The sequence below is a fragment of the Anabrus simplex genome, chromosome 6 (genome assembly GCF_040414725.1).
Source record: "Anabrus simplex isolate iqAnaSimp1 chromosome 6, ASM4041472v1, whole genome shotgun sequence".
Classification (NCBI taxonomy): domain Eukaryota; kingdom Metazoa; phylum Arthropoda; class Insecta; order Orthoptera; family Tettigoniidae; genus Anabrus; species Anabrus simplex.
Genome location: NC_090270.1, coordinates 120,846,429 through 120,870,903, shown reverse-complemented (window position 1 = coordinate 120,870,903; position 24,475 = coordinate 120,846,429). Strand labels below are relative to the sequence as shown.

Genomic DNA, 24,475 nt, shown 5'->3' with positions numbered 1-24,475 from the left:
CGCACCATTAGTTTAGTATCTCATGCCTGCAAAATTTTAACACATATTATTTACAGAATAATGGAAAAACAAGTTGAAGCTGAGTTGGTAGAAGATCAATTTGGCTTCAGAAGAAATGTAGGAACACGTGATGCAATCCTGACTTTACGTCTGATCTTAGAGGATCGAATCAAGAAGGACAAGCCCACGTACATGGCATTCGTAGATTTAGAAAAGGCATTCGATAATGTTGATTGGACCAAGCTATTTATGATTCTGAACATGATAGGGATCAGATACCGAGAACGAAGAATTATCTACAATCTGTATAAAAATCAGTCTGCAGTGATAAGAATCGAGGGCTTTGAAAAAGAAGCAGCAATCCAGAAAGGAGTGAGGCAAGGCTGCAGTTTGTCCCCTCTCCTTTTCAATGTTTACATAGAACAGGCAGTAAAGGAAATCAAAGAGAAATTTGGAAAGGGAATCACAGTCCAAGGAGAGGAAATCAAAACCTTGAGATTTGCCGATGATATTGTTATTTTATCTGAGACAGCAGAAGATCTCGAGAAGTTGCTGAATGGTATGGATGAAGCCTTGGGTAAGGAGTACAAGATGAAAATAAATAAGTTCAAAAGAAAAGTAATGGGGTGCAGTCGAACGAAGGCAGGTGATGTAGCAAATATTAGATTAGGAAAGGAAGTCTTAAAGGAAGTAGATGAATATTGTTACTTGGGTAGTAAAATAACTAACGATGGCAGAAGTAAGGAGGACATAACATGCAGACTAGCATAAGCAGGGAAGAGCTTTCCTAAGAAAAGAAATTTGCTCACTTCAAACATTGATATCGGAATTAGAAAGATGTTTTTGAAGACTTTTGTGTGGAGCGTGGCATTGTATGGAAGTGAAACATGGACGATAACTAGCTCAGAAAGAAAGAGAATAGAAGCTTTTGAAATGTGGTGTTACAGAAGAATGATGAAGGTGAGATGGATAGATCGAATCACGAATGAAGAGATACTGAATCGAATTGGTGGGAGGCGATCGATTTGGCTAAATTTGACGAGAAGAAGTGATAGAATGATAGGACACATCTTAAGACACCCAGGTCTTGTTCAGTTGGTTTTTGAAGGAAGTGTAGGTGGTAAGAACGGTAGGGGTAGACCAAGGTATAAATATGACAAGCAGATTAGAGCAGATATAGGATGCAATAGTTACGTAGAAATGGAAAGGTTAGCACAGGATAGGGTGGCATGGAGAGCTGCATCAAACCAGTCTATGGACTGATGACTCAAACAACAACAACAACATCTAAGTTAATATACTACTGTTCCATGTCTTTGTTATAATGAGAAGGCGGAATACAGATCATTGTTATTGTTGTTGGCTTGTTGTCGGCGTGTGTGAAGCTTGAAATTGTAGCTGTTGAATTAAGGAGATTTTACGAAATATTTGTGGAAAACTAAGTGTACATTATCGGAGTTATGAAAAGGAATCATAATATAGGCCTACGTCGGATATTTTAAATCTGTGTCATTACTGGCAAATACTGAGGAAATATTAGAAGTCGTGTGAAAGCCAAGCCATTACATAAAATCAACGACGCATTGAAGGCTTTAATGTCGGTATCTTGTCAATAGTTACTTATATCCAGGAGTATATGTTATTGTTGAATATAATAATGGCTGTATGTGAACTTGTTAATCTAATACTAGATTGTTTCAGGTCTGCTCTGATTGTGAATAATATGATGGTTTGGAGAATGAATCTGTGTAATAATATGCAAGGCTAAAATGTGAGGGCGGGTTCCGGCCGTGGCAATGGCGTGGTTACGGGGAGGATTTCCTGGATCATGCGTATCCCTATACCCTGGTATGCAAGTCAATAAACATCCAGATATTTATAACGCATTTTCATGGTAGATTTTAATTAATTTATTAGTAGTAAGATGTAATTATGTAGTGATAAGTGATGTCCTGAGGTAGTTCGTTGAAGCGTGAGAATAGGTACACAATAAGCGATTGGGTATACTGAATCTTTTGGCATGTAGGGATTTATATACGCGTTTGGCGATGTGATATTTGAATTTACACGGTATTATGTGCGTGTGTGGTTTTTATTGTAGGGAGTCGACTTCGACGTTGTTCATATCAACTTGTATCGTAAGTGCTGCTTGGTTAACGATTTTATGCGAGCATATGTGACATGTGTTGGTGTATAATCTATGCATATCTGCGTTGTGAAGTAAAGGCGAGCTACGGCACAGGTAAGGGTGACGTGGTTTGTTGCGTGTAATGTTGCGAGTGAACATCGCGAATTTAATTGCGAATTGTAAGTTGAGTATTAATCACAGCATGGTTATTAATGATGGTCAAGCAATTACGGCATATCGTGGTATTACAAGAAGACAATTAACAGGTAAGTGATGTATTTAAGGTGAAGCTACGAGTGATAATGAATACATGAGACGACGTTATATGAATTTATAAGTTATAATGCGTATGCCAAGCGAATATTAAGTGACTGTGATGTTGATATTTATCGTGGTAGATAATAAGTCAGTGCGGTGTGATACTGTGATATGCGATCGAAGCTTGTGTTGAGTTTGTGTGTACTTGACTGCTCCTTATATTGAAATGTGCTGTGTGTTGAGAGTAATGGAATTCGTGTGAGATGTGCTTATAGTTCACTAAGCGTTCCACCACGAAGCACTTTTTACTTTGAAGTCAAGCGGTATTAATGGATATATATGTCACATACGCATGTGCATATTACGGTTATGATGGTGATTATTAGTTACGAAGCAGTGTACGAGGATGTGTACCATGATATCTTGCATAGGTTAAGAGTAGCACTTCATGGACATAGTAATTAATTAGTACATAGATTAGATATCATGTGATACTTTGATTTGATATTTGAATGTGTATATAATGTGTTGATCTTATGTCTTGTCATTTCATCATCCATATCATCCATTGTTTGTTAGGTTAGATAGATCCTCTAAGGTATGTGTGAGGATTGTTGTGCATTTGTTTTCGCGTTGATGCGAGCGTCTTCAGGACAGCGTAATGTAGTAGTAATCATTTAATTTCAGTTTATTTCAGTCGATTCATGGAAAAGCATTATTGTCTGGACCAAACCGACGAAAATAAATGTAAACATTCCTAATATGTACGTCATGTATGGCATTGTGTCCGACACATGAGTATCAACGACAACGCAATTAGGCAATGATTATCATCATGTAGGTTGTTTTACTCAAGCGGGTTATGCACAATGAGATCTCGTAATGATTGTCAATCTTTATGTTCAAATTAATCATTATTGTGAGCGGGTGTTCGTATTCATGATTAGCATTTTTGGGAGATGAAACTACGCCCTAATATCACTGCATTACGTTGAGTTAGATAGATAAATGATTGGTTATGATTACAATAATGATATGTTTGGGATTTTTAAATGCACGCTCTGGTTTCGCCTTAATCTAGTTAGGGACCTTACCTTGAATAAACATGATCCAATCCAGAAGAAGGTTCCACATTCTAGGACCATTCGCAACAAAGGAACGGCTATGCCGAGAGCGATAGCAAGGGTGCTGCTGCAGCGTGTATTATGCTGGTGGAAGTAGATTAGGAAATTCAATTGCGAAGATCAGTAGTAGGGGAGATTCTCGCTTAATATTCGAAAGATTAATACTGACATGCGGAGGTTTCTATGAAAAGAATTGCTGAAAATGACAAAAGAATGAGGCAAAATTGAAAACAAGTGGGAAAGACAAAAAATGACTAAACAATAACTTAATAAATAAGCATTTTTGTAATGAGGGGGCAATAATCAGAATTTATATATTAGTAATGTGTGGGCTGACCAGTTAAAAGACGATAACCGAGCGAGTTGGCCCTGTGGTTAGGGGGGCCAGTTCTGAGCTTGCATTCGGGAGATAGTGGGTTTGAACCCCACTGTCGGCAGCACTGAACAAGTTTCTCCGTTGTTTCTCATGTTCACACCAGGCAAATGCTGGAGCTGTACCTTATTTAATGACACTTCCCTTCCACTTTCAGCCCTATCTGTGTCGGTGCGACGTAAAGCAGATTATCCCTTTCGCTCCCTGCACTCACAATTGTGAGTGTAGATTTAACATTGCCTAGATACAAATATTTTTTGTTGACTTCGTTCACTCCGCTCTCACACGAAAGTGAGGATTGTGGTTTATGTGAAACAACTGCAGTCTGGCGGTATAGCTCAGAATCAAAGTTGAAAACAAGGAATCTCATTGCTTGCTCTGTGACAAGATGGCACAAAGAGGTAATTATGTTTCCATTTTAGTCAATTTTTACTTTTAATTATTATATCGTTATAAATTATTAACTTAATACTCTCTAGAATTAAATTATATACGTTTATTTCCAATCTAAAAGTATTTGGGATATTCAGTTCTTCAATGAATTATGCACTCACGTTTGTGAGTGTTGGGAGTGTACGTGTACCACTCGGCTTTGAGGTTAAGTTCGTCAGACATGCATTTATTACTATTAAAGTAGTTCTAGCTACCTGTCTGTTGTTCCTATTACTAATTACAGACTCGAACCATATTTTTACTTGCTGGCAGTATATTTTCACGTAGTTGTAACTGTTTTAATTTACATTACAGTCTGTACTATCTGCCCCTAATTTTAAGATATATGTACTTCAAGGTCTCTGTAGTTTTTCAGATAAACTACGTGCACAAGAAAACCTCCTAGATGATCCAGGGGCTCTTCAAGATTAATTAGACATGTCAGATATTGAGAAATTTGATGACAGTGATGACCAGTCAGCATGGCAACCAGAACCTTGTGCAGATGGTTCTAGTTCAGAATCTGAAATAGAAATGCCAGTGAACCCAGTTCCTTCGCCAAGTATCTCATGGTCTAAGAAGACATTTAAATGTAAACCTGGTCCTGAATTTATTTCTATAGAAGGAAGAAATCCAGTTTCGGTGAGTCAAATTTACGGATTGCTACTTGAACGGGAAGGTACCAGAAGAGATGATGGACCTACTAATGTTCCGGGTGGCCATTGGAGAGTACATTATAGGTGGACCCAAGAGAAAAAGGTATGATTTCTGTGAGCAGAATGGGAAACTTTCTCCCCCACAAGAAATACCTGCAGGTATGCCCGAAAAAGACAAACGACTTGATGGTTTTGAAAATTATCCAGTTGTAAATTATCCAGTTGTAGATAATTTGAAGACGCCACTATATTGCACACTTCATTGCTGCCAATGGAGATCTCACACACGATGCATGAAATGCAATGTTTACCTCTTTTTAAATAAATACAATAATTGTTTCCGTTTGTTCTACTCAGTGAAGTAGACATACTAATGCAGTGCAGAAATTCTGTTATGAAGACAAATCCTAAAGTGACACTTACCCTGCTGTAGTCAATGTTTATGTTGTTATAATTTGTTATATTTCTGGTTACAAACTATTAAAATTTTACTTCAATTAATGATATGATGGCAAAAAATGATTTTTCATTCACGAAACACATTTTAGGATGACAAATGCACGATCTCAACCATCCTCATTGCCTTAGTGAATCTGATACGCACAATTGTGAGGGGTCAAGAAATACCCCTAGTGGCGTTTGTAAATGCGAAAAAAAATTTTTTTGGTATTATTTAGACCATATTCACTTAGGAAATGGCAATTACGCACCCGTATTCTCATAGTATATGTGTCGGGAGTGAAAGGGTTATATATTTAAAAAAATCCACAGTTCTAGCCCTTCAGGCGAGCAACTAAGTGTTGGAAACATCCCAGGGATATGAACTACGAATTTTAGGTAAATAAAATATAGTGAAGTACGAGAATACGGAGATCGAGTCATAAGTCATGGCAACTAATTATTTTTTTTCTCGCGAACAGGAGACAACACGGAAAATCTAAGATATGCATTTGGAAACGTACAGTATGTACTTGCGTATGATGCCACTAGATGGTGTATGTAAACAACAGTGTGGGTCTAAGCATGCCCCGAATTTTAGTGTGTATGCGAGTGAGAGCGTCACAAAACGGAAGTCAACAAGCAGGAGCAATGATCGTACATTAAAATAGCAGTTCTCCGCGGCAGAAATGCACCAATGCCATGCAGAGCTGCGGGAAGCATTAGGTGTGTGACTATGATCTAATCCCCAAAGTCAAGAAGCCATTTCGTGGACAACGGTTTTATAACAAAGAGGACATCGTAGTAGAATTTCGGAGAGAGGTGTCACACGTTAGCGATACACATGCAGCGAATGATATTCAGCGCCTGCCCCACCGCTGGCAACGCACAGTGGAAACTTTGGGTGATTATTTCGAAGGTCTGTAACCAGTGGAGACCTGTCTTTTGCTATCTATACCATAATAAAACAGTGTTTACCAATGGCCTGTGTTCTGTCACTTTCCTACGAGAATCTCCTGAAGTCAGAATTTGTCTTCAGGCACTATGCATAAGTACAAGCCCTATATTAACAATTGCATATCTTGGATTTTCCGTGTTGTCTCCTGTTCGCGAGAAAATAAAAAGTCGCCATGACTTATGACTCGACCCTCGTATATTCTTTGTTTACTCCTAAAAATTACCGAGCTGGGTAGCTGCAGTCGCTTAAGTGCGGCCAGTATCCAGTATTCGGGAGATAGTAGGTTCGAACCCCACTGTCGACAGCCCTGAAAATGGTTTTCCGTGGTTTCCCATTTTCACACCAGGCAAATGCTGGGGCTGTACCTTAATTAAGGCCACGGCCGTTTCCTTCCCACTCCTAGCCCTTTCCTGTCCCATCGTCGCCATAAGACCTATCTGTGTCGGTGGGACGTAAAGCAATTAGCAAACAAAAAAAAACTCCTAAAAATTACAATCCTTCTCTTAATGATCGTTATCCGGTCGATTAGATTAGCAGTTTACATTTTTTTCTATCACTAATGTGAGTCAATGCATTGTTTCACTTACACACCACTACGAGCGCTAATGTGAGGCAGTGCATTGTTTCACTTAAGCACCACTACGAGCGCTAATGTGAGTCAATGCATTGTTTCACTTAAGCACCACTACGAGCGCTAATGTGAGTCAATGCATTGTTACACTTAAGCACCACTACGAGCGCTAATGTGAGTCAATGCATTGTTTCACTTAAGCACCACTACGAGCGCTAATGTGAGTCAATGCAGAGTTTCACCACTACGAGCGCTAATGTGAATAAAAACGGAACGAGTAGAGGAACGAGTGATTTAATGCTGCTTTTCCGGAACTGCATTTAGAAATTTGTTTTTCTAGTTTTAATAGAGCTATCCAAGACTCATAATTTAAAACCTTTCTGGACCCTTTAGCCCTTCAACTTTCGGCACAATTGGGGAAATTGGATCATTTCACGTTTTTCATAGTATGGGTTGGGTGTCTGTTAAGAAATGTTTTCAACGTTAAACAAAGACATGTTACAAGTATCGTTGAAAGAGGCGGTGAGCTGAAGAAAACATTTCGAATAATTCCAACTTCTTAAGCGATAAAGAATACTATAAAAAAGATATAAAGACGAAAGTTCTCTTTTCTTGAATTATATATTTCGAGCAGGTTTTAAAGATTGTAGTCGTTACCCAACTTGGATAACTCCTTCCAAGTTACGTAAGCAACACCCACACATCATTAAATATGTACACCTCCGTGCTGTTGTGACTACTTTCCAAGTCACCGGGCTATACATTTGAATTTTGATGCGTGTGAGTTTTGCACGGTAATATCCTTGCCTTTAGATACACAACCGAGATAAATCGGCTGTAGACACAATGAATCTACTACTCATTTTAGGGTGATCTGAAAATTGGGATTAGTCATGGCTTAACATTGAATTTTTATTAAAAATGTTGGGACTACGTCCTAGCTGCGTATAACAGTTTGGTATCAGTTTCTTCTCTGTTCTATGTTGATACATGACTTACATCTAAATGATAATTATTTTATGTCACTGAGACTCATCAATCGATAACGTTTTCACCTACGACAGGAGAAGAATTGCAATTTTCTTTTCATGGAACAACTTTCGAGACCGCCTCGTCATTCCTCTAAAATCTGCAGTAGACAGTTGCGTAACAAGTCTCTCTTAAAATCAGATTCTCTGGTAATCGATTGCTCTTGTGAAGGCAGTCTGTAATGGAATCGACTGTTCAAGTAGGAGCGTGAAAAATCTGATATTACGTAACTGAAATCTTCGCCCACCCGCCGAATTTCGAAGCTCCTGGCAAAAAGTAGACACTGTAACATTCCTTTAATTACTTCAGATGTTAAGAGATACTGGCGAAGCCTCCGTGGCTGAGACGGCATCGCGTCGGCCTCTCACCGCTGGGTTTCGTGGTTCGAATCCCGGTCACTCCATTGTGCTGGACAAAACGGAGGTGAGACAGGTTTTTCTCCGGGTGCTCCGGTTTTTCCTGTCATCTTTCATTCCAGCAACACTCTCCATTATTATTTCATTTCATCTGTCAATCTGTCAGTCATTATTCATTGTGTCAGAGGAGTGCGACAGGCTTCGGCAGCCGGCACAATTCCTACCCTCGTCGCAAGACGGGGGCTTCATTCATTCCAACCCTGACCCGGTCATTGACTGGAAAACAGGCTGTAGGTTTTCGCTAAGAGATACCGGATTAATGGAATATTGTCGCGAGAAAGGGCTCTTCAACTTGCTAAAAATTCCGACTTGGGTTCCTCGTATTATACTCTTAAATACCAATATATATACTATTTAAGAAATGCATATCCAAGATCTAACACATCTTTCATCAAGAGATATAAAACAAGTGTGCTATTCACAACAATTGATCATTTAAGATTTTAGAAAACGCAACTGGTGTTTTCCAAGAATATCATCAAGAGTATAATGGACAATTCAATTGTTTTTAGGCATCATATGACAATTTTAACAACATTTCTAAGATCTTATTTTAATTGTCGTAACCATACATCAATATTTGAATGTGTCTTTCCAGTTTTAATAATATCTATTTTGTATTGTGATATATTAATGTTAATAAATAATAATAATAATCGTATGGCCTCAGCTACCATTTGCAGACATTTCGATTTGACGCCATCTGGCTGTCTGCTCGTCAATTTCGGCGTTCCGTTTTACTCTAGGTCCGGCGGATCTCTCTTGGGCGTCTATGGCTGAGATTTAATTAATTTTTGTCGGGTAAATACCAAATGTGTCACCAGAGATCTTTTACATGCCGACATCGTACGACATGGAGAGTCGAATGGACATTTTTCCGCCCTTAAAAAATCCGACTACCTCTGCCGGGTTTGAACCCGTTATCTTGGGATGCGGAGGCCGACACTCTACCACGCATTCACAGAGGCAGCTATATTAATGTTAATTTAATATAGCTGATGATGTGTCTTAGGGGACAAAACATGTACTAAGTATAATAAATTATATGTTGTATTGAATAGGCGGACCATTTGGTTATAATCACCGCCACGGCGGTGGTTATAATATTTTAATTTATCTTGCATATTCACTACTTGATGATCGCCTAACAAAAAGAATATGGAATTTTATTCAATCTAAGGCAACAAGGCCAAGATGGTTCCAGGAATGCGAAAAAGATCTGAGGCAGATTGGTATTTCAGACCAAGACATTCCTGACAGGAACGCATTCAGAAGATTGGTGAACAACTATCAAGGTTTCAAAATGGCATCACATTCCAGAAGACGAAAGGGACCTTTGTCTGAAGAGTATAAACAGGCTCTAGTCGCTGGGCTCAGAAGATACTGGCAGGATGTCAAAGCCGGAACAAGGACAAGACCTTAGACTCTAAAATGAAGTTGGTTGTTACCATGTAGTCCATAGAGGCTCAACTCGATGTATAAAAGAAAGAATAATCCAGTTCTCTTTAGTGCGTGAAACCGAGATACGGAAACACATACTGTCCAGTTCGGTGTTATTTGAATTGTAATAACTAGAGTACCCATGCTGCTCCGCAACATTCGTTATAAATAGGTCAGATAATTCGTCTTGATATGCCCTTTTCAATGGTTTTATGAACATTTAATACGAAGCGCGTTATGGTATGCCGCAGTTCGTAGTCAGAATTCACGCCGTCTGTTTGGTAAAAATCTATCCATATATTTCGCTTTTTCTCTCCTGCAGTTCTTGGTGTAAAGCTTGGTATTGTGTCGTAGTGATATTTTTAATCGCAGTTCTTCTATATGAAACGGTTGTTTTGTAAGTTCATAGGTTAGTCTCGAAGAGCGTTTTTTGCCAGGCAGAGAACATTTTTAAGATACACGGCCTTTACGCTTTCTATTGTATTAAGGTTATCCTTCGATAGGTGTTCCCAGGTAATGTCTAAGGCGTATGTCATGATGGGATCTGTTTGTAAGTAGACGTTCTTCTCTTAGCAGCGTGTAAGTTATCAGGAACACATTGCCATCTGTTGAAAATATTTGGAAGCTGGGAAAGGTCAGAAAATCAAAGAGTATCTATAGTTGGGCCCACGAGAGTTGAAGTCTGACGTTTAGCGCCACCGGCGAGAAAAAGTTGACTAACGCTGCTCGAAAATGGCCTGTTGCTATGGCAACGATAACAGAGATGCCACATTTAAGAACGCTATCGCCAAGTGGGTTGGCTTCTTCTCAGTTGCTTTTGTGATATTATTCGGAGTGGTACTGTGTTAGCTGCGTTAGTTGTTGTTGGTTTATGTAATAATTTAAGTGTTTGTTTCCTAAATATTATTTTCGTTGTTGGTATTTTTTGTATATTAATCAGTGACTAGTTCTATTATCTATTTGACATGTGCATTTGTTGAGGTTATTGCCAGTTTAGTGAATATTAAATCTTATATTTATCGGCAATGGTGTGTTCTGTCTTAAATGCCAGAATAATTTGCACGAGCATAGGAACAGGTCAAAGTTTATTGAATTTCATTAGACCGACACAGTTGATTAAATACTCAACCTGTATGAAAGAGTGATATGCCGCAAACTGAGGTAATTATGACAACGCAGCGTACTTCGTAGTTACTGCTTTCGCCGCTCAACTTTCGTAGGCCCAACTATAGCAAGGAATGGTATTCTTCCGTGATCAGAGGAAGTGTATACTCTCTGACTTGACCTGGATACAGTGACATTACTAAAGATGAAAATCACGTATATCAGAAAATTAATGGAAGTGTTAGACGATTAGCAACCTGCTAACTACAGAGAGTATTTCGGGTTAGGGTAAACCTTAGCCTGAAATTAGTGCAGTGATCATTTAATGATATGATTTTATGATTATTCAAATTTGGCTTAACTTAGAGACCTATCAATGTTTCGTCATTCACCGGCAGGTAATTCCAGAGAGAGTAAAAGCGAAATGAAGTAAATCGGTCCAGTAGAACGGACGGACGGATTTGGGAAGCTGTTTTTAGTAAACTCTTTTAATATATAGATATTAAATGAATGAATATTATTGATTTTACGTCTTGTTAACTGTTTTACGCAGAGTAAAATGAAATAACGTATGGCTTTTAGTGCCGAGAAATCCCAGGACGGGTTCGGCTCACCAGGTGCAGGTCTTTTGATTTGACGCCCGTATGCGACCTGCGCGTCGTGATGAGGATGAAATGATGACGAAGACAACACGTACACCCAGCCCCCGTGCCAAGGAAATTAACCAATGATGATTAAAATTCCCGACCCTGCCGGGAATCGAACCCGGGACCCCTGTGACCAAAGGCCAGCATGCTAACCATTTAGCCACGGAGCCGGACACTTCGCAGAGTGAAACCATACTGTAATTTTTATTTCATCATTTGCGAATGTTAAAGGTATTCATGCTGTGTAGGCCTTTTCAATCTTTAAGTTACCAGCGTTTCGCCCCAGTGTTGCAGTGGGTTCACCAGTTGGATTGCTACACCTTTCGAAGACGCTGGCGGCTAGTGCGTCGTTGAGACACCACTGCAAGCCTCCTATGTAGGGCAATGCATTTCAGTGCTCTAGGGGAAGCATGTACCTCCACTAGTATAAATGCCTCCTTTGGCTATTACATCAAAAATTATTATCCAAGAAGGAAACCAAATTTGTGGAAAAACTGGAAAAGCCTAAAGAGCTTGACTTTTTTTTACAATTGCCTTTACGTCGCACCGACGCATATAGGTCTTATGGCGACGATGAGATAGGAAAGGGCTAGGAAGGAAGTAGCCGTGGCTTTAATTAAGGTACAGCCCCAGCATTCGCCTGCTGTGAAAATGTGAAACCACGGAAAACCACCTCAGGACTGACGACAATGGGGGTTCGAACCCACTATCTCTTCAATGCAAGCTCACAAATACGCGCCCCTAACCACACGGCCAATTCGCTTGGTGAATATTTTTAATTTTATGGTTTTTTCAGATGCTGGGATTTTGTCCCGAAGAAGTTATTGTACGTGACGGTAAATCTACCAACAGGAGGGTGATGTATCTGGATAAACTTCAAATACCACCGGACTGAGTCGGGATCGAACCCACCAACTTGAGCTCCGAAGGCTAGCGCATAGCCATCTGAGCTACTGAGCCCGGCAGTGATGATGATGATGATGATGATGATATGATAATGATAATAATAATAATAATGCAAACTACATGTTTTTGCGCGTGAAATTACAACACAGAAGTAAATGTTATCAAATCTGACTTCTTCTGCTTCTTCTATCAAAATAACAAAGCTATTCTCTTTATTGAGAGGAACCGAATCATGCAGCAATTATTCTTACAGTGACAATCTCCACTCACTGCTCGGGGCATGAAGAATTATGGGCACAGGCTCGTGGCGAAACGTGAGCGGAAGTTCACAGTGGCTGCTTTTCACAATGCTACCGTAGGATTGGGAGAGATCGAAAGTGTTTATGTTTTATCAATTTATTTATTTTTAAAGTTAACATTTTTAGCTTTTATATTTATTTGGGTTCGAGGGACTCTACTTCGATTTCGATACGATAAATTAATATATTTGGCATGAAAGGCTTATTTACCTTTGTCACTTAATTTTTTGTTGTTTTTTAGGGTTAAAGGTTTTTATGTTTTCTTTGCTTATTTAATGTATTTTATTTAGTAAAGTTAATAGAAGAATTGAATTTCTACCTTATGTTTTCAAAACATATACTTTCATAAGCTTAATAACTAATTTTCTATATTATCTCAATAATGTAAAAGGTTAGTGGGTTTATAATATAATAAAGGAAATATAGGACGGCGAGGATTTGACCAGTTAAAATATATGGGTCTTCTACAGGTCGAGCAGCAATTCACGTTAGGAGGATAACAATAGATGCTATAGATCAAAATAGAATTTGGTTGATTGGGTAAAATTGGATTCCACGGATTTTTTGTTTGCAGTAAAAGGGGGAATATGAAGAATTGCAATGAATATCACTAATGCAATGACACCTCCCAGTTTATTCGGGGTAGATCGTAGAATCGCATGAGCAAAGGGGAAGTATCATTCGGGTTGAATATGAATCGATCAGGACAGATGTAATAGAATAGCTTGGAAGTAATCTCGGACTAAGGTAAGGACTCGATTTTTCCATCCCCAACTCCCTCCAGACACATACATCTCACAAGCTGTGAATCCATCACGATTCATGAAAATAAAAGTTATTTTTATTACAATTTGTTTTTTACGTCGCACCGACACAGATAGGTCTTATGAGATAGGAAAGGCCAAGGAGTTGGAAGGAAGCGGCCGTGGCCTTAATTAAGGTACAACCCCAGCATTTGTCTGGTGTAAAATTGGGAAACCACGGAAAACTATCTTCAGCGCTGCCGGCACAGGGTTCGAACCCACTATCTCCAGGATGCAAACTCACAGCTGCGATACCCTCACCGCACGGCCATTTCGCGCGGTAATAAAAGTTCTAAACCTCCAGACCAATTTCTCAGAACTCTACATTGACCTTCACTTTCATCTTAATCTATCATTGTCGTAATACATCTCAAGAAAGAAATGAAGCCTAGAAATGGTTTTGTAATTACCAATGTTATAATGTTCGCAAGCAAGATAAGAGCAGTTAATAAAGTTTATAGTTAGATAAAATCCCTGCATTTTATGATCTAAATACAAAATGAACACGCAATGAGTTAATGAGAACATGTTATTACCTATTATCTTTTGAATCCATTGAGAATCACACGCAGTAAATGCATAACATTGCCTAATCTTAGCATATTAATGCACTGGATCACCACGCTATAATCAAGGAATATAACTTGACTAATTCATCTATCACCGGGCGAGTTGGCCGTGCGGTTAGGAGCACGCGGCTGTGAACTTGCATCCGGGAGATAGTGGGTTCGGACCCCACTGTCGACAGCCCTGAAGATGATTTTCCGTGGTTTCCCATTTTCACACCAGGCAGATGCTGGGGCTGTACCTTAACTAAGGCCACAGCCGCTTCCTTCCAACTCCTGGGCCTTTCCTATCCCATCGTCGCCATAAGACCTAGCTGAGTCGGTGCGACGTAAAACCTCTAGCAAAAAAAAAAAAAAAAATCATCTATCACTCGTCTAATAGTTAAACTCGTCAAACATATGAATAAAACCCTATGGAATTTAATAACTAACGGTATTTTTTTTTTTTTTTTTTTTGGTAGTTGCTTTACGTTGAACCGACACAGATAGGTGCTATGGCGACGATGGGACACGGAAGGGCTAGAAATGGGAAGGAAGCGGCCGTGGCCTTAATTAAGGTACAGCTCCAGCATTTGCCTGGTGTGAAAATGGGAAACCACGGAAAACCATTTTCAGGGCTGCCGACAGTGGGGTTCGAACCTACTATCTCCCGAATACTGGATACTGGCCGCACTTAAGCGACTGCGGCTATCGAGCTCGGTTAACGGTATTTGAATCGTGTAAATCATTATTTAAGAAACTTGTGAGATAATGTAAACAAATGGCTTCCACTATCCGTCAAGTAGGCAGCACGTGGGAAAGAATGGATTGCCTCTACCTTGTCACCGTTTCTTCTGCAAATGAATCTGGTACTTAAATTTGGTGTACGCTGAGCGAACCCCAGAGGCATATTCCTTAAGAGAAGCCGAAGACTCAGTTTTACATTTCTCGGTTCTCTCACGTCCATTTGAGTGTTTCGACCTTGCTTTTACCGCTTCGGCTACGCAGTCTCCAAATTTGTATACACAGTACATCAAAAGAAAATTAACAGTCATTACAAGCCGTTTGTGAAGGACAACAGTGTCAATCGAATAAAGTGATATATACTTTTATGTCGACAAAACTCGATAGTCGTGTTTATATCATTTATGAGGAAATACTGTGTCGATCTTATAAATATGCATTTACTATAAAATTCACACAAAACGAAACAAAAAAGAACAGTTATTCCTGATACCGTTTTTGAGGCGAGACAGTGCCAATTTTTGTAAAAGGGGGCATAGGCCTATCTCAAAATCAACAAAAAATCAACGGGATGAGGTAGGATAATTCCGACTGTCCATCTTTTTATGGAACATTGTGTTGCAGGAATATTAACAAGAAGTTTGGTACTCATAACAAGGATAAGAAATGAGATGGATGGAAGTACTCCATCTGACCCTACCGTTTGTAACAGGACACAATGTCGTTTTTGTAAACAGGACTCTATCTACATCGAAAAGGAAAGCAAGGTTGTGAAAGCCCTTGAGGGAGCGGAACGTAAAATGCTTCCACTATCTGGAGTCTGCGCTAAGAGGAATGGAGTTGTTAGCTCTATGTTCAGCCGTCTTTGTATTCGGGAATTAATCTGGTACTGATTTCTAGTGTAGGCTGAGTGAACGCTGGGGTCATATATCTTTCCAGAATTGTAAGAATCGATTCAAAGTTTATCGGCTTCCTGATGGTGAATCGAACCAATATCTTTCCGGATAAACCAAACTTGTTTTTACCACCTCTACTGGATAGCCCCCAAACTAATAATAATAATAATAATAATAATAATAATAATAATAATAATAATAATAATAATAATAATTCATACTACATTATTTCCAGGTAGTCTCCTGCTACATAAATGAAAATAACAAAATATTAGCAACAATTCTTAATATATTTTGTTATGAAACACAGTGTCAGACTTAGAAATGTTTATATAAATTACTGTTACAAATAATATTTATTCATTCTTGATTGCTGATGCTAATTTCTGTTCACTTTAATGAATATACCTCTTTACTGATTTACACTTTGCTTTTCACGCAGAAATAGCACTTATTGATTTATTTTCGATTTTGGTGTATATACCCATTTACATGAGAAGCACTGTGTCCGTTCTCAAATTATAGTTATAATGCTATTAGAATGGTAGTATACTAAAAAGGGAATTATTTGAGGTGCCACTCTTAGATTCCATTCGAAGTTTGTTCGCCGATAGCAGAGATAGTATACATTTTAGAAGTGAAAACAGTATGTGTCCAGATTAATATTTAACCGCCCGACTCGTTGGCTGAGTGGTCAGCGTACCGGCCTTCGGTTCAGAGGGTCCCGCATTCGATTCCCGACCGGGTCGGCGATTTTAACCTTAATTGGAATTAATTGTTCGGGGGCTGGGTGTTTGTGGTGTTCCCAACATACCTGCAACTCACACCCTACACATAACACTATCTTCCACCACAATAACACGCAGTTCCCTACACATGGCAGATGCCGTCTACCTTCATCGGAGGGTCTGCCTTACAAGAGCTGTACTCGGCTAGAAATAGCCACACAAAATGATTATTAATATATTATTTAACCTGGCGCTAGTGGCGCCCTTACTGCATACAAAAATGGTGGTACCATATCCCAGTGTTTTGAATGTGGATGTTTTTAAAAACCATTATTTTTATATAAACCATACACATTGACATACCTTTACAGACGTTCTCAAATTAAAATCGAAATGAAATGTGTTTATTAACCAATCTACAACAACATTATTAAACCAGCAAAATGTAGGTTTAATCGAGAAATTGAGATAAATCTAAGATGTAAGACGATGTACGACGAAACGTCATAGAACCAAAGTTGTAGATCACTCCAAATTGAACTGAGATTGGGCCATCCGTTTTCTGATGCGACCAATTAGAACTGGCTCATAAAAATACCAAAGTGCTTGGTGTTCTGGTATACTGTTGTGAATACGTTATTTCTAGTCGCCTTGTTTAGACAATAGTGTGTCAAATTGTGTGCATTACACGCAGTCATTACATATCAGCTACCCGTGATTTCCACAAACATACTTGATACCAACTGGACAGGAATGATATGACTTTGTGTCCTTGCTTCTGAGACAAAACTCACATCTGTTCCATTTTCGAGGACCTTCCTGATGGTCTGTTGCCTTCGTGTGAGTTCCCTCATCTTCTTTGAATATAATGAGATTTCAGACTCATAATCTTTCGCAGACTCGTCAGCTGCAGTCTCAATGACATAAAATCCACAACCAGTTCTTGTCCTAATAACTTGAGAAACTTCCTGCGAACCATACGCCTGTTCCCTCATTTGTCATTGCAAGAAAACACTACATGAGCATAGACTGCAGCTAAATTAAGGATAAAATGTTGATAAAATACACATGTACGAGCAAACTGGACACGGAACGAATGACAATGGGTCACTGTGACCCAGACAATGCCCAACGAATGAACGCGAACTAAAACATGGTGACCGGGTTGTCTGAAGAGGGAGGTGCCAAGAAGGTACTAGGAGGGGGAAGTGCAGTTATTTTGGTCGGTTGAGGAATTAAAAGCAGAAATGTGTGGTGTTGGGTCATGGTGACCCAGCGCCACCATTCTCGGGTTAATGCTGTTTTTTAAGGTTGAAATTAGTGAAAATACTTGTGAAGATGTGCTGTGCAGAAACTCATGGCACTTTCAACCTTAAGAAACACCACTAAATACTAATGTGGCCACATACGATTTTCACTTTTGAAGTGTGCTCTAGCTTAACTACCCGCGAACAAACTCTGAACTGAAATAAGGTGTAAAACCTCAATGATTTCCCTTGTAAGTAAAAGTGAATTTACCGGGCGAGTTGGCCGTGCGCGTAGAGGCGCGCGGCTGTGAGCTTGCATCCGGGAGATAGTAGGTTCGAATCCCACTATCGGCAGCCCTGAAAATGGTTTCCCGTGGTTTCCCATTTTCACACCAGGCAAATGCTGGGGCTGTACCTTAATTAAGGCCACGGCCGCTTCCTTTCAACTCCTAGGCCTTTCCTATCCCATCGTCGCCATAAGACCTATCTGTGTCGGCGCGACGTAAAGCCCCTAGCAAAAAAAAAAAAAAAGTGAATTAAGGTGTAGCTAAAGCAATCCAGTGAGCTTGTAGTTAGATCAACGTCATATCGTAATAGGAGTTTGAAGATGAAACGATTCTTATATTGCTTGACATTAGAACGATATTGTTGTACGGGAGTGAAAGTTGTGTGGGCTCAAGATGTCACATCCGTAAGCTGGATAGACTAATTACTCATAGAGTTGTGAAAGATTAATTTTTTTTTTTGCAAGTTGATTTACGTCACACCGCACAGACAGGTCTTATGGCGACGGTGGCACAGGGAGGAATTAAAAGTGGGAAGGAAGCGGCCGTGGCCTTTATTAAGGTACAGCCCCAGCATTTTCCTGGTGTGAAAATTGGAAACCACAGAAAACCATCTTGAGGGCTGCCGACAGTGGGGGTCGAACTCACTATCTCCCGAATACTGGACACTGGCCTCAATTAAGCGACTGCAGCTATCGAGCTCGATGTGAAATAATTTAGAGTGATTGTTGGTGCAAACAGGTAGACAGAGTGGCACGAGGACACTCACAATGAAGAGCTACAAGCTAAGTTAGGATTGAATTCTCTAGACGGAACCGTACAAGTGAAAAGGCTTCGATGAGAGGAACATGTGAGAGAAATGGAGGAGGAGAGGTCACGTGGGAGAATAAGGAACTCGGATAAGAGAAGCAGAGGTAGATCTGTGGGATGGTAGAATCGGTTTTTAACTGTTTTAACTGTTTGAGAGCCATGCCAAGAAATCAGCGTCAAACACAAACACACCGGACGTTTCAGCCAGTTTCATCGTAGGGACTTGTTATGGCGTGAGCTGCAGTCGCTTAAGTGCGGCCAGTGTCCAGTATTCGGGATATAGTGGGTTCGAACCCCACTGTCGGCAGCCCTGAAGATGGTTTTCCGTGGTTTCCCATTTTCACACCAGACAAATGCTGCGGCTGTACCTTAATTAAGGCCACGGCCGCTTCCTTCCTTTGCCTAGGCCTTTCCTATCCCATCGTCGCCATAAGACCTATCTGTGTCGGTGCGACGTAGAAAAACAAAAAACAAATAGCAATGTTATAGCGTGATCCTGCCAGCTTGGTGATCCGTGTTCAAATCCCTGGTGAAGTTTTTCCTTCGATTGATGCTCTTAAGCCGGTCTTAAGCGTCGTACAGATTTAGCAACACCGCCTCGCAAAGCCCATTTGAATTCGCCCGCAGGGCGATCTGATTGGCTAACTTGAGCAGCTGATAAAATTACAACGGCGTGAGACATCGAATTGTTATTTTCAAATTATTTATCAGTATGGCCAACCTTTTAACGCTCATAGGCCCCGTTTATGTTGTTTCCGACCATCCTGTATAGGCCTGTCCCCAGCGCTATATCTGGCAGACTCAAATTCAGACAACACCTAAAGAAAACTCCTCCAATTTGACATCCTTCGTCATGACTCATAAACAATGACAACAATGGCGGTACGATTTGCTCCACCATAAGTGTCCACTGCCATGAACATAGTGTATGACAAGCGATTCCAACTGAGGTGCTCCCACGGCCCCGGCTGGCCCTGGCAGCAGCCCCGGCACTCTGCTGTAGCACCGTTGAGGTGATGGGGGAAGGAGGGGAAATGGCAGAGGCAGAACCACAGGTCGTCAAGTCAGCGCGCAGCTTATGAAAACAATATTATATAAGACAGTTCTGTGAACACATAAACACACAATTTATTCTGTACATACTTTGCGTTTGCCTTAATATGTACGTGCGATTAAGTCCATGCTGACATCGTTTTGTGGCAACTAATTTACCAATAATGGGTACAATCGATTTGGCAGTAGACATTCTAAGTACAGCCTCTAAGTCCGCATCAGATAGAGAAGTCATAGTTCTCCAGTTATTTAAATTCAGAATTGAAAATATCTGTTTTTTTTTTTTTTTTTTTTTTTTTTGCAATTTTCAGAGCAACAATAGCCACAACGTGCTCGAACTGCGCCTTCTAAAGTGTTGGGTTCAAATATCTGTGGGACAGGGAGATAAAATAATTAAAATAATTATCTTTGTGGGTTCTTTTTTGCAATAGGTCTTATGGCGATTGATGGGATAGGAAAAGGCTAGAAATGGGAAGGAAGCGGCCGTGGCCTTAATTAAGGAACAGCCTCCGCATTTTCTTGGTTTGAAAATGGGAAACCACGTAAAACCATCTTCAGCTGCCGATAGTGTGGTTCAAACCCGCTATCTCTCGGATGCAAGCTCACAGCTGAGCGCCCCTAACCACGCTGCCAACTCGCCCGGTGTGTTTTCTTAGCAGCGCATCTAATTCTAAACAGTTCTTAATAATACAAAACCAAAAATGAAAATAAATCTCCTAAATTCCATGTAAAACAATTCGTAATGAGTAAGTTTGTACGTATCTCTGAAGAACTTAGCAATTCCGATTTTAACTTAGCAATTTGTTCGGTGCTTGCTGCGCCAACAATGTCATCATAGGTGGAAACATGTTTATTGAGGTAGTGTCGTCGCACGGTTGAATACTTTATGCTTAAAATGACATGACAAATTAAACATTGAGTTTTCCCTTCGGTATTGAGAACAAAATATGAATCCACCCATGAAGGATTAAACGACATTTTTAACGAAGGTGAAATCAACTGCTCCACTCTCTATTCTATCGAATAGATTCTACTGAGAATGACACACACACACACACACACACACACACACACACACACACACACACACACACACACACACACACACACACAAAGAGAGAGAGAGAGAATGAATGTACTGTCTTTTACGTACACATGCACCGACCACTGCGTGGGGCAGGTGGGGGAGGAGGGGAACGGTGCTGCTGAGTGAAGCGCTGGTGCGCCCCAGCACTAAGTGCTCGAGTTGGAAAGTCCTGGTGTATGAGCAGGGTCCAGGTAGTGCGTGGAAGGTCGCCAACAGGAGACGCATGAATCATGGAGTATGATGGGACTCTTAATTTAAATAGAAAAAGAGCACCGATTCGTTTTGAAGTAGCCAAACAGTAAGTCTATTAGACATCGTTCTAGAGTGCAGTATGGCATGGCAGGATCTTTTCCGGGGGGGCGCATTAACAATTTTCTTGAATATAAAAACCAAAATAACGTCAGCAACATTAAATTGTTTACAGACATTTCCGGTTGTAACAGATGCTGGATGACTGTCAGTAAGTCCAGTTTATGAAATAATCTGGTATGATATTAAACAATTGAATATCAACCTTTTTACAATTCCAGTGGGGGGGCAAGCCCCCCCCCCCCCAACTGCCCTCCCGCCTTGCGGGCGCCCATGCAGTATGGACTTCTGTGTGTTATGAGAAGCGGTTGAATAGATCCTTTACTGTCTCTATTATCGTGTTTTAAGCCAAAAGTCAGAAAGAGGATATTTGGAGGAGATCGTGGCAGGTGGAGGAAGAAATAAGTTAACTCAAATGGGTGGCAGAACTTCCTATCATATATCAGAAGCCATGAAGCAGATATCTATATAAATAAAATTTGGCGAAATTTTCGTACAGTTATCCGTTTCAGATGTAGTAATATTTTTTAACTTTGGTGTACCGAGCTCGATAGCTGCAGTCGCTTAAGTGCGGCCAGTATCCAGTATTCGGGGGATAGAGGGTTCGAGCCCCACTGTCGGCAGCCCCGAAGATAGTTTTCCGTGGTTTCCCATTTCACACCAGGCTGTACCTTAAATAAGGCCACGGCCGCTCCCTTCCCACTTCTAGCCCTTTCCTGTCCCATCGTCGCCATAAGACCTCACTGTGTCAGTGCAACATAAAGCAACTTGCAAGAAAAGAAAAGAAAAACTAACTTTGGTGTCTGTCTGCCTGTGTGTCGTTTGTCTATTTGTCTGAGTTCTTTTAACTGGAAAACTGCCCGATATAATGAACTTCTACCAAACTTCATACAGTATTTAGAATCTGCCTGTGCATGGGTTGGTTTTAGGGCCAATATTATGTCTAAATTCATGAATTGACAGGCGATTTATAGGAAGATCGAAACAGTGGTTTTACACTCCTACAAAATATACATAACCAACCTTAATGGGAATCTACCAGCCTTATTAGAAAGGTACTCACATGCACCTTTTCGACAGGGGGACTAATAAGGGAGAGTGATGGTTGTAACGGACGGTTTTACAGTCTAAGTCCCAGCGGACTTTCATTCGCGTGGGAAGAACGGGCACGAATGCTAATTTACTCTAAATAGAATCCTGTCTAGTACCATTTTAAAATTGTAGTCTAGTCAAGTTTTAAAATTTCATCGAGTCACTTCATTGCGTAGCACCGAGCAACACGTCAAGAACAACACCGGAGCTGATTTAGACTAGCCCAAGCGAACGAAGAAATTCTGACGAAGAAGAATATACAGTACTTGTTATACAAATACGCATGGTCGGTGGGTGTAGAGCCGACTTCGGCTTAGCGGTGCCCGCAGCTCTACCCTGGCTCTACAGCTCCGTAATCGGGAGATGGAGAGGGGCTGGTCCTTACGGTCGGCTGTCCTGAGATTGATTTCCGTGGTTTTCCATTCTCCTACACTAAGGCGAATGCCGGAACAGTGCCTAGTATGGGGCACAGTCAACAAACGCATCAACTTCTCCGAACATCTCCTTTAATGACCACAAATCTCCTTGACTTGCGAGACGGCATTACCGTCCGAGAGGCCCGCCGCCCCCTTCAGGGACAGAATAAAAACTTGTGTATTAGTAGAAGTTAATGTGCGTATTATAAAGATATTCCCAAATACGTTTGTGTAGAGTGTAGTAATATATGGGACTGAAACATGGACTTTACGAGATCCAAAGAAAGAAAGAAAACGGAACATTTTGAAACACAGGATAATGTTGAAGGTGGGATGGTTAAATTGCAGTACGAATTGCGAAATGCTGGGTGAGCTTGGTAATAGAAATATTTGGTGAAATTTAACAAGAGGAGGAGTTAGGTTGAAGAATGACAAGAATTGGTTCAATCTGTTTATGACGGACGCGAAGGCGGTTGTAATATCAAAGGTGGTGAAGACAATAATGTTACAAACGGATTTTGGTATGTGTTGGCTGAAAAGTTACCTACAGAAAAAAAAAATACACAATCCCTGTCCTACGCATACAATACAAAATAATAAAATTTCGTAGAACCTGATTTCTTTCAAGTCCAGGGCCTCTCACCTATTCTAGTTGAGCATGGCAGTGCTACGCTAATGAGTCAAGCTATTCTCTGTCATTTTATACTGGAGTATGACATCTCCACAATCCATGTTCAGGGCTCTTACCTTCCCTTTTCTGCTACCTTCACTTTTCAAGAATTCGGTACTCTTACAGCTTCACTTTCGATTGTGATTTTAAAGGATTCTGTACATAGAAGTTCAGTTGAAAATGTTGGACATCAAAACCTTTTCAAGTTCCATTTCCCTCAATACAGTGTCATAATTTCTACTCTAAGTTTAGCTTGCACGATTCGCTTCTAAGTAACAGCAACAATAGATTTTTTTAAAAGGTATAATAAAGGTCAATGAACTTACTCGCAGTAGTGATGTGCTGGTCGACGCGGTCCAGTGGAAACAATGGAGTTTGCATCCATCACCTTTTTAAAGGAGAATACGAACTGTTATCTTGTGACGTAAGGTGAGGTATGACTGTAAAACAGCGACTATTAGAGGATTAACTTGTCTTCCACTTGAGCCGCCAGTATCTAATTGAGGTATTACGTATATGGGGAAAGTCATTACTGAGGATAATAAATATGGTCGTAAAGTTGTATGCACGACTTGAGTGGAACGAAATACTAACAATCTTTCTATTTCACGTGAAAAACAGCGTAGTGCAGTGTCGATGATGGCTGTGACTAATACTACAATTTACTTTGCCCGTAAGCGCCCGCGGCGAGGTTCAGTAAGGCCCCACTTTTAGAAACAGTTTCTGCACATAACGAGCAGACATTTTAATATTTATAGTTACCAACTGGGCAAATGCATTGAATTTAGGACATACGGTATTCAGACGAAATATTGGATTGCAGCAATTTACTTCTCGATATGTAGATAAATTCCTGTAGTTTAATATTCTTTCAATTGAAATGGTTAATTTTCTATTGAATTAGTATTATTCCACTGGAGAATTATGTGGTGTTCACAAAAATATTTCTTGGAAACATTAACAGGTTGGTAGACTTGTCATGTATAGGGAAAACTTATTCATTGCGATTGAA

The 24,475-nt window shown here is 40.2% G+C and overlaps 1 protein-coding gene across 1 annotated transcript in view; it reads right to left on the bottom strand.

Annotated features, from left to right (window-relative positions):
• Positions 1–23,888, bottom strand: part of LOC136875532 (dipeptidase 1) — a 139,001-nt gene extending 115,113 nt beyond the window's left edge. Inside the window, exon 1 of the mRNA XM_067149077.2 lies at positions 23,790–23,888. Coding sequence (XP_067005178.2) covers positions 23,790–23,844 — 55 coding nt within the window. The 5' untranslated portion in view covers positions 23,845–23,888. The remainder of the gene's footprint in view (positions 1–23,789) is intronic.
• Positions 23,889–24,475: the final 587 nt, after the last annotated feature.